The 12187-nt window shown below is 40.9% G+C and overlaps 1 protein-coding gene across 2 annotated transcripts in view; it reads right to left on the bottom strand.

The window, feature by feature from the left end:
- The window catches only part of svep1 (sushi, von Willebrand factor type A, EGF and pentraxin domain containing 1), a 90689-nt gene that overhangs the window by 44303 nt on the left and 34199 nt on the right, over window positions 1–12187 (bottom strand). For both annotated transcript variants that reach the window (XM_056368583.1, XM_056368584.1), the window contains exons 4-5: window positions 1311–1469; window positions 460–639 (exon numbers count right to left, since the gene is read on the bottom strand). In XM_056368583.1, coding sequence (XP_056224558.1) covers window positions 460–639; window positions 1311–1469 — 339 coding nt within the window. The remainder of the gene's footprint in view (window positions 1–459; window positions 640–1310; window positions 1470–12187) is intronic.

Here is a 12187-nt window from a genome sequence, read left to right as displayed (position 1 = left end):
AGATGATGAACGAGCTAGAAAAAGACCAATTCTTTGCAATCATCAGCTATAGCAGCCAATCAGTTTTCTGTGCTTACCTACTTTCCTGAACAACACAGTGTAGCTCTTTATTTTCCTCAGTTTTGTTTTGTTTTTTGTGTCTTTATTAACGTCAGTATTGTAAGATGACAGGAAATGAGAAGGGAGACAGAGAGATGGGGGAGGTTCCTCAGACGGACTGGAACTAGAGATGGACAGAGCCTTAAACCCCTGATTTTTAAGTACAAATATCAACTAAAAACACCCAGAACTCTCTGGTTCCAGCCTCTCAAATATGAAACTTGGGAAATTCTGATGCACACTTTTCACAATGATAATGATAATCTGCAAATCTATAGTTGCAGCTCTGTTTCTTTTTCAATGAGAGAAAGTTTCAAGGTTGTTAAGAGAAGACCTGCTTCCCTCCTGCTCCCTCCTCACCTCTACAGCTGGCAGGTGTCCCTGACCAGATGCCATCAGCCTGGCACAGTCGAATGCTGGTCCCCTGGAGGTCAAAACCTGGCTGGCATCGCACACCACAGGCCGCATCGAAGTGGTTGTTACATACATTTTGGACGAAAAAGCCATTTTCTGGAGGAGACAGCGCTGGACAGTAAACCACTGAAAGAGAAGAGAAGAGAAGTTAAAACAGACAATACTGATGGAGCTGTGGTGGAAGGACAGACCAGAAACTTAATGTTCCTGTCAAAAACAATAACAAATCTTGGAAGCAGAAAATTACAGGTTGTCAAACATCACCTCCCCAATCTGCACAGTTGGAGTAAGATGAAGCACGATGCAGTCCATGATACTGGTGATTGATGAGCATCACTGTGTTCAGATGAACTGCTGTGTGGAAATCATTGGCTCACTCTTTGAGAAATGGGAGGGTCACTGAAATAACTGGAATCCGGGTCACGATACAGGATGCTCTAATCTATTTGTGTTCCAGTTGATTCATCAGTATATCACTGCATTTACCAGCCCTCCTGGTTTTCTTGGCAGTATCTGATTTTCACTGCCCTCACTCTGAGGCCTTATTGGCAATAAATTCTCCCATATTTCTTCTTCCATAGAGCATATTCACTCATGTGTTAAACCCTATATCTCACTATTATAACCACATGTGACCCGACAGTTACACATTTCCAGGTTTCCAGTCGGAGGCCTACACAAATACTGCTGATCTGTATTGACTGACTTGCCATGTGCAGTACATTTGAAAGGAGTAATTTGATTTCCTAAGAGAGAGTATGAGAGGAAATCTGTATACTGTGAACAGTCCCTCTTACCCTGGCAGGTCATGCCGATTCGCTGATATCCTGGCTTGCAGACGCAGTCACTGAGGGAAGTGCTCCCTGGCTGGGAAGTGTGCTGCAGGTCAGGACATGGCAGACAGGTGCTCAGACCTCCTGGTGTTCCTTCTGGTTTGTAAGTGCCGGGTGGACACACTGGTGGGATGAGAGGAGAGGAGATATAGTTAGAAAGGAATCCTAAAATTGCTCATTATACATTTATGTAACGTCACGTACAAGAAAAGACAGGAAATAGACATCTGGATAGAAAGACTGGATGATGGACATGTATAAAAGAAAATTTGGCTTAAATGAAAAACTGTCTCACTACTACAGGACAGCTAAAAATCTTTGTGACTGAAACCAAAAAAAGCTTTGCAGATTTATGTGGAGACTTTCATCATATTCATGTCTGGACATGTAGTGGCGGAAAATGTGGCAAAAATGACACAATGATCTCACTGGCTAGGTAAAAAAGACGAGTTCAGCTCAACATCTTAATTATTCCAAGCAGGGAAAACTGTTTTGTGGCGCCGAACACCATAGACCATTTTCATTAGAGAGAAATGCAACAATCAAAGAAAGGTTTATGAGCATCTAAAACCAGTTATGGTTCGCATGTAAGCACACATGGACTACATTAGAAAAAAACCCCTTTTGATCACCTGCACACGCACACACGCTCACAGATACACGCAGACATAATGTGGTATGTTTTCCATTAGCATCACCTGAGTCGGATCAGAGGACATGCTGTAAAGATGAAGAGGCAGGGGTCACATGAAGTTCCTCCAGCATTCTTTCATTCGCCATCAATCAACTTCCAAAAACCAGCAAGTGCATCGCTTGCGTCACAGAGTGAAAATGAATGACTGAATCCATCACATGAGTCTTATCAGGGTTCAAAGGTTGCTTTCACACGGGCTTATTCATGGGTTATTCCTGGTTAAAAGCGCGACCACTGATGTAATTCGCTGTGATATTTTCATTGACGTGATCTTATTCCATTATATCCAGTGATCTAATGAGTCTATGATGTTTTTTAAATTAACTACTTTGAATTATCTCCAAAATTCAGTTTATGATTATTTGAATTATGTTATTACAAGGGACAACAACCCTTATCAGCCATTGTATGGGTAGTTTCACACAAGCAATTTGGTGTGCTGACAGTTCCCGTAATTCACGGCTATTACTGGTCCACTTAGAGGGGTAAAACCTTTATCAGTTGCAAACTGAACTCTAAGGAATTTTCTTCTGTGTTGGTTTTGTTCCTGTGTATCCAAACTACTTTAAAAGGAAGCTTTTAAAACAGCAAAAAAAAAGCCACAATATCTTTGATGACTGCCGTTGTTATTTTCATGTATACACGACTCAAACCAACTGTTTTCAACATCACATTCTTAGTCATAGCTGACACAACCCTCTCAGGAATTACTGCAGAATTGTTTGGTTAACTAATGCTTGTAAATTGGTGTGAAGAATTCATGAGCATGAACGCATGTTCAAACACATTTGAGAACAATCAAGTGTGAAGTAATCAGTGACATCTTAACATAGTCTTCTCTTTAATCTACCTAGTTTTCTGATCCACTTTCATTCACAGCATCCACATATGACATATGTTTAATGAATGCGTGTTAAAGTGTGTGTTAAATCAGACGGCTGTCGCAAGCTTGTCTCTCTCCGGATGCCATTGTTTACCATCTGCAAGTCTGACACTGTAGCTGCAGCAGATTACAGGTGTCATTTCTTTCCTGGGCGCTGCTGCACTGTTACTAACGTCATAGGCTATTCAAGTCAATCCAAATGTTGTTTGCATTAATTGGAAAAACAAACCCATATAATATTGAGTGCAGGCAGTTCCCAAATCAAAACAGGCTCCAAGGAAAAAGGGAGTTTCCGACAGTTTCTTAGACAGTTTAATTTGGTGCCGTGCACTTCAAATGAGAAAATCATAAACTCCCTTGACCCACACCCATACACATCATTTAAACACTTTAAATAAATAAGAAAGAATAAACTTGTATCCCACTGGGATATCTGAATGGATTCAAAGCCCTTTACTGTTAGCACCAACATAAGTAATAAACTTTACAAATATCTAACATAAACAATTACAATACGACTTTTTGCCACAATCTTAGTTTATTGGAGGCAGTTCAGACGTATCTAGTTAATAAACTGTCAAACAGCAACATATAACAAGCAGGTTCAATTATAAGCTGTACTGTAGGTGCGACAGAGAATCCACAGTCCTAATATTCTTCACAACTCATTTACTCACCGCTAAGCCAGAGGCCAGGTGTGAATTTCCACTGCTGAGCCAGTGCCAGCCTGAGACTCACTCTCCCTCCCTTCTCTCTCAGCTGAAACCCAGCAGCAGGTCAGCCAGGAGATGTTAACCGACTGTAAAGCAAGCATTGACTACTGGCACTAAAACGCACCCAGTAACCCATATCAAACACACACACACACACACACACACACACACACACACACACACACACACACACACACAGACACACACACACAGACACACACACACACACACACACACACACACACACACACAGAATATACCTGTTCTGGTGCAGACAGTGCGTTTCTGTCATTCAGCCTGTCTGCAGTTTTCATTTGATAAGAAAAGCAGCAACTTCTCCGTCGCGTGTCTTTTAAACTCAGAGGAGGCGTCTTACATAAGAAGGAACGACAGCTAAAAGTGTCCCCTGTTCAAGTGCTTGGGAATCTGTTTTACAGCTTCATTTAAGGTTTACAGGAAATCTAGTTATTTTTAATGTGAATAATAATTCACCCGCAGCACAACAGTGGAAATACTGTATCCAAAAAGAAAAAGTTTCAATTCCTGGCATGTTGTATGTGCTGGCAGGTAGAGTGTACACAGACAGATGTATCGTCACACACATAAAACAAATACACACACACACACACACACACACACATCCCCACACAGAGTGTAGAAAGACCAGACCCGGCTTTTAGCTACGGGAACCTGGACGAAGGACGGAGGGAGGGATGAACAGGAAGGGATAAATGATGAAAGAACAAGTACCCATGAATCTAAAATTAAACGGAAAAGCTGGAAGGTGAACATGGAGAAAACTGTGTAAATTTCTTTTAAAATATATCCATGACTTCAGCCAGAAAACAGACCCCATAGTGGAACTAAGTGTGTTTGGACCCTGTGCTGGTTTGAATTACGCAAGAAGCCAATAGTCTCATTTTGGGTCCATCTACTTACTGTCTATGGCTGTGGCGTTAACTCTGCGGCACTGTACCCTTCATTTAGGGAGGAAGTGGAGCGACAGCGGCCAGATGACCATAAAACAGAAAGAGCGAAAGAGCCTGCTGTGTCTGAACTGGCTGTAACCGCAGGTAGAGACAGCAGCTGGTCAAAGAAAACTACTGTACGCACTAATGATCTTAGGAAAGGAAAGCATGAGCCTCAAAGATCAGGAGCTATTTACTTAGAGTTCCAACAATATTTGAGCGATCCTGAGGACTAATAATGAAGTGAAATGACATGTCGTAACATCACAAGCTTTAATACTTTCTGATTCTCAATGTGCTTTTTATTTTTTCAAACGGTTTCTTTAAAAATCTGCTCAGAGAGAAATATTACTTTAATAAAGGAAGTTGTAAGCAGGCCAAACTATCCTTGAGAGGAGACGGTTAGATAAATTAAATATAGATAACGAAATGGATGTCTGATTTTCCAGTATGGCATGCCTCCTTCATCACTCCTACAAACTGGCAAGCGGCTTTGACTCCCTTAACCACTGCACTGAGGTCCGCTTTGCCTCCTTTTAAAGCACAAGTCTGGCAACATTCTGTATTTTATTGTAAACAAACCCCATAAAAAGACCAAAACCAAAAAAAGAATTTATCCTTTTAACCATTATTGCCTGTGTACAGGAGCCAAAGCCTGACATATATCTTATTTCTCTCTGCCATGGAGCTTCATTGCTGCCCAAAAACACATCAGTGACCCACACGATTGTACAGGGTGACATGTTCCTTCAGTATCATGAACTACAGTTTATTTTAAGTCAGTTCCTCATGGACTGTAAATACTCACTCACGCACCAAATTCCTAAAATTCCCCAACAAATTCATGATTTACTCCCGTTTGAGTTCCCGGGTGTTTAGGGAAGTTACTTAACCTCTTTTCCAAATGAAATCATACTGTATATTTATGACTTGTTTTTAAAGATTTACATTTACAGTAGCAACCAGCAGGTTCGCTAGGAAGTTGGAAAGTATTGAGAATGACTCTAATGCATTGTTGGTTTTGGTGTTTTCATGGACAATAAGAAAAATACAGAATCTCAGCAGCATTGTCCTTTAAAAGAATACTCCATCAATTTAACATGACACTGTTAACAGACTCATGATGGACAGTTAAAAAATGTAGCGGAAACAATGACATCATCTTTTTTATTCCACACACTCTTCTTCTTTGTCAAACCCTGGTGTCTACATTACCACAAAAGGCTCGATACAACCTTTTCTCATATGCAGGAGTCCTCCCAAAATAAACAGACTATGTCGTGTAAAATTGGTGGAGTTGGCGTTTAAGATATAACCCTCACTCAGACAGCTCCCCTCTAAAATCAAAGACTCATGTGAGAATAAAATACCTTAGCTTAGTGAACATTTAAAATGGGGAAAAATATGGATCAATTCTCTTTGGATTAAATAGGAAGTCAAAAAGAAAAAGCAAGGACAAAACCAAGCACAGACTTGTTCATCTGTTAAACTCCTTTCTCCTAATATGAAGCAAGTCATTTAAACTGGCAGACAACGTCTGGTCTGGGAGCCAAAGTTACTATCACACGAGAATCTCTCGTGTCTCTGGGGGACGCTGTGTTCGATTAGCCAGGCCTAAAAACAGACTGGTTTTTGAAACGATGAAAGGAGATCCAGAGGGAGAGCAAGAACATCTGCCTCCTCAGCCACAATGACAAACAGAGAGAGCGAGAGTTAGTGAAAGAGTGGTTTTCATCTTAGAGGGACATATTCTGCTGCGTCCAACAAAATCCACAATCACACGCTTGCAAACACACACGCCAGTCCATATAGTACTCATACACACACTGCTTCCCAAATGTTATTTTGAACATAAACCCTTTATGTTATTTTTTTTTAAGGGAGAATGAACTAAAAAAACTGACATCTCAACTCCAATCCAGCTAGAAACTATTTTAAACTGTAGGTCAGTGTGTAGTAGAGCTGGGCATCAAATCAAAACATGTTTGGTACCAACTTAAATGTATCTGTAGCACAGAGTATTAAAAACTATCTAGGATGCATCAAACATTTGGTCAGGTCTGTCGTCTTGTTTACTTATTCTCCTTGTGCCTGATTTCAATAGAAATTTGGCCAATTTTATTTGGGCAAAGTTTTTGCACAGCTGCTTGTGATTAGAGAACATTTCGCAAACAAACTGAAAATAGGTAACTACAGAGATGAATCAAAAGGGTTTTCAAAAATATATATTATTGGTATTGGTATTAAGGTATTACATCACCATTCGAAAAGTCTTTAAACAATACCCAGACCTATTCACAAGCTTGGCAAGCTTGGAGTGATAATCAGTTTCCACCAAGTGAATCAGGCAGATTTATACAGAACTACAACGGGAGACGTACTTTCCAGCACGATGAATCACGATGAATGATGAACAAAGGCAATGACCAAAAAGGTAGTCAGCCAGTTAAGTGAACAGAGAAATGCCTGTTTTACTTTGAATTGATTCAATATTCTTTTATTTTGACACATAGAATCTCTGTATGGTCATTTTCCACATACTGAACATTGTTATGAACTGTTGATATCAACATCTAAAACCACTGAAATGCTATCCGGCTAAAAATGCCAACGAAACAGTTTCCCCCTGTGATTTTTTTGTTTTTTGTTTGAGCTTTTCACTTGTGAAAACTAGGGAAAAAAACACTTATGACTGGGTATCACTTGAAAGTGTTCGATATCTGTGCCAATATTGTTTCTAGTTCATCTCCAAAACTAGAAGGCCACCCAGAGACCGCAGACCTTTGCCAAGACCAATGTCAAACAACATACACCAGACTTCAGAGATAAACTTCAAATTCTCAGTAAATGATTTGGATCTGCCCCAAACTTTAAAGGTCTCTTCCCTGGCCCATGACCCATCCCTCCACAAAGTTTGGTACAAATCAGTTAAGTACTTTTTGTGTGATCCTGCTAATAAATAAAGAGACACATGTTAAAACCACCTTGATGGAGGTAAAATACCTTTTTCAAAATCTAAACATTTTATAAAACATGCCAAACTGCTTAAAATATGGTCAAAAGTTCTACAAGTGTCCTGTATTAGATCAGAAAATATCTGATCAAAGAATAACTTAACAAGCCTAAGATAACACGAGCAGGCGCTGTCACAATGAATAGGTAACATTTTGGTCAGGATGTGCAAAACAGACAATAAAAGTAACGGATATTTTTGTGACCCTATAATAGTCATGATTCAGTGACCCAGATCTGTCTGTCTGTCGCCTTCAAAGCCAAACAATGGAGACAGAGGAAGTCCAGCAATATTGCAAATAGGCTCTAAATTTGGACGGAGTCCTGTGGTCGAAGGCTCTCTCACACGAGAAATGTTGTTAGGTTGGACCTTAAATTCCAGGGTTTTTCACTGAGAAAACAATGTTCACATGCAAGGAACTTTTCCGCTCTTAACTGAGACTTCTCATGCACACTTGAGGTTCCTAAATAGACAATGGAAATGGACAATTAAAATGTATAGTCTATGCTACAAAAACAGACATGTATTCACGCAGCAGGCTGACAGAGGCATGAAGAAACTGTTGCTCAGTTTGAATGATTCATTTCAGGTAAACACAGTCTGTATATACATTTACTCAGAGCCAGCACACTATATGCATCTCACATTGAATTCATCTGGACCACCAGGGGAGCTTAAAATGGCGGGATGTGAAGAATGTAAATGATACATATGTCCGGTCATGATGGATATTTTAATCCTTTAAATGTCAGAAAGTAAAACACATTCATCCCTAATGGCACTGATTAAATACCACACCTCCAGATTCAGCTAAAGACCACACTATCACTATGTCACTTATGGTTTCCTCAGTGACAAGCCGCCATGACAAGAGAGAGCACTAGCACCAATTGCTATATAAGGCAGGGTTTGACTTGAGTTTCCCTAGCTTCAGGAATATGAAGAGTGAATGAATCTGTGAGGCCCCGTTGAACCGAGAAGCTGCCATATGTGTTCTTATGTGTTCTTAAAGTGACAATATGAACAAGAGAAAATGAGTGGCAAATATAAGGTCACTAGGAAAATCCCTCCCTGTTGAAGTGTCCCTCAGCAAGACACTGGAACCCCTCCAGCTGTAATAAAACTTCCATTTTCAGGTAATTATCATGAACCAGGAAGCATCCAGCAGCTGGTTTCAGAATAAGACTGAGAAAAATCATGCAGCCATCCTACAGACAGCTGTCACCTGGTTTAGTTATGGTTCCACTTGGGGAGACACTTTGTGCCCTCATCAAGTCAAAGACTGAAACCAAGATGTGCAATTAGACCGTGTTTGCAACAATAAGGGTCACAGGAATTTTCCAACCTCGATACGTGGGTCACCTGAAGCTGAAAAAGTTTGGGAATCCTATCTTCATGGAATGTCAGGAGGCTCTAAATCACATCGCCAGAGTCTCATTGAAGTCTGGTCTGCTCTCCAGCTGGATTGCAGAGTAAAAAAAAGGGGGGGTGGGTGGGGGGTGTGGGCGAGATGTGGCTGCTGCACAGCTGTCCACCTACACAACCTCCATCGGGGGGGGGGGGGGGGACCTCCACGGACCCCCTCATCCAAGGAATGTGAAACTTCTGCAATGTGATGCAAGGTGGTCTTTGGAGAGGAAACTAAGGAAGTTTAGTTGTTTAGTGCCTGTTCCAACACTGTTTTCCTGCTTATTATTCAATCCTTTTCCCAAAGGAGAATGATTTCACCGCAATTACTGGACACATTTTACGGATTCCCAAGGACAGGGAGACTTGTCCTGCTTGCTTATTACAGACTCCAGGAACATCGGGAATGATCGGGAGAGCGAGGCAAACCGCTAAACAACTGTACAAACACAGGTTGGTCTCCAGTCTGGTGTGCCTGATTACAGATGTATGTGTGCCGAGAAACGTTGCGATAGAAGGCCGCGGCATGATCTCAGTTCACTCGGGACAACATAGTATAACACTAAGCATGTTAACACTAACACGTCTACAAAAAAAAGGCCTGTCTTCATATCCTTTTCAGTTGTTGCGTCACCATTTCACCAGATTCCTGAATGTTTTTCACATTTCCTGATGTGATTTGAAGGCTGATGTGTCATCAGATTGTGCATGCACACATACACAAACGTAGCATGAAACATCCCACCAGAAGCATGTGCACGCTCACACACACACATACACACTAAACCACCACACACATTTATTCATTCCCACAGTAGCCTCAGAGTTGGTGTTTCCCAGTGGGAGTTCAGGGAGGGATCCTGCTAAACAGATTCACTAACAGGACACAGATCCACCCACTTTTGGGTGCTAGTGTGTTTATGTATCTTTCTTTCACACTATCACACAAAGAAACATTTGCATTCATTTTGCTTGTTGTTTTGGTTAAACTGAACTCATTTTCTGGAGTCGAAGAGGCTGTTGTGTCAGAGCAGAAACAAAAACAAAGAGAGAAAAATGCTGCTTTTCCTGAAAGCTGGCAGCTGCTGATTTCCTCCATCTTTAGCCTTTGACCTCTGACGTAGCGTGAGTCCCTCTTCATCGCCTCCCTCCAACCAGAGAGGTTTCAGTCAGTCAGCTCACACACTCCACACAGTGAGGAGATCAGAAAGTGAAAGGAAGTGGGAGGGTCGGTGAAAGAATCCAGAGGCAGACGAGGGTCACAGAAAGGGACAAACATGTTGGATTTGAAGGAGGGCAAAGGCCTTGAAAAACATACTGGAGAAAAGCACTTAAGATGCTAAAGCAGATTCATCCCACCTTAAATTCTCATGGGTACATTTGTCAATCTAAACTATGTGTGAGAGTGAAATGGAGGCCGGAAAAAGTTCAAATATTTGAAGAGCAAAAAGTCAAGGTGGAGAAGATATTGATCGATGATTGAATGTGTGCTTCCAAACAGTGTGTGCCTTTGAAAAAGCTCAAACAAGAAACAGTGTTATCACTCCTGGCCACAGTGGGGGAATCATTATTGATCGTGTTGTTTATGAATAGTTTTTGTTTTGTCAGTAGTAGCAGAAGTCACTGTTAATTAGTTGAGCAGAACTACTGAAATAACAAGTAACAAATAAGTTTTCTATAAAATGTAAAAAGGATTTTCAAAGAAACAAATGATAATTCAGACAAACCATATCTTAATTCCAAAACTATAAATGAAAATTGCTCACGGTAATTAATTTTACAAGGAAGACCTATGAAATTAAGTTTGTCAGTCAACACAGAGTAATGATATGAACGGTTGCCTAACTGTGGTGTTGCTCTTCCTGAGGTTTCCTGAGAGTTTTTCATTATCCGATTAAGGACAGAGGGTGGTGTGTGCTGTACAGACTGTAAAAGTCCATTAAGAAATTTATGATTTGGGTTGTATAAAATATAGAATTTCTAAATATAAAACCAAAGATTCCCTTGGTTTCAGTTTCTCAGTTGTGACACTGTTGTTCAGACTAAACAAGAAATTACCTTCAGCTTTAAGAAACTGTGATTGACATTTTCTGTAAATTATAAATCAATCAGCACAAACTGACAGTAAAAGTAATCATAAGTTATGAATTCATGACTGTCAGCATATCCGAACTTTGTGCGTCTGCCCCTGGTCGCTCCTGAGAGCTGGAATCAGATCAGAGCAGACGTAAAAAGAGGTGTTTCTGGTGTGTTTAAAATATCCCTCTGTAAATGGCTAATTTGTGTCTGGCGCACCTGGTGACACGGTACAGTGGCTGACAGAGGGGAAGCTGTGAGGGCGGGGAGCAGGGAGGAGACCTAAGCAGTAGAAGGCAGTAGGGAGGAAAATAAAATAGAAATTGGCGGACGGTGGAAAGGAAGGTGGAGGGATGGATGGACAGAGGTGGAGTGTTAATGACACAGTGAGGTTCTGCTTCGCACCGCTGGCTGTTTCACGGCTCCTTGTTCTTCATGCTCTCCTGCAGAGGAGGGTCCTATTAGGGCCAGTTTATAGCCTTGCTGCCTCCTCGCTCCTTCATCTCTGTCTCTTTTTTTACACACACACACACACACACTCACCCACATAGTGGCCTCAGCTTATAACACAAGTCATTTCTGCTTCACAGCATCCCTGACCTAAAAACACGGCAGCAGTAGTCATCAATTAAGGCCTTTTACAGACCTGTATGTGTCATTTAATGAGGGAAGAGAGGGTGGAATGGGGCTCGAACATGTGGTGGACTAATATGGATTTTAACACTGCACTGTACAGTAAGCCTGATGTATACAATGTGCTTTAAAGAAAAAACTTCAAACACCAAATTACATTAAAGACTGTCTGAAAGCACCTGAGGGCAGTTTAACACTGGGACCTATTAAAACCAGCAGTAAAAACACCTTTCTGGGCATTTTCCCCCTCTGGTTAGTAAAAGATACAAAAAACCAAAACTGTTAAAAAAACGCCTATTATTCAATAACGCATTTATTGGCAATAAATCTGGGATTAAGTTTGTTTCTTTGCATTAAAGCGCCAAAAAGCTGGGGAGCCGCAGCTGGTCCTACTAAGGTGTTAAGGTTATCTGTTTACTCACTCATAAATACAAGCAGGTACGGCAGGTTTACA

This window comes from Seriola aureovittata, chromosome 23 (genome assembly GCF_021018895.1).
Source record: "Seriola aureovittata isolate HTS-2021-v1 ecotype China chromosome 23, ASM2101889v1, whole genome shotgun sequence".
Classification (NCBI taxonomy): Eukaryota; Metazoa; Chordata; class Actinopteri; order Carangiformes; family Carangidae; genus Seriola; species Seriola aureovittata.
Note: the sequence above shows the minus strand (reverse complement) of the source record. Positions and strands in the feature narration are given on the sequence as shown.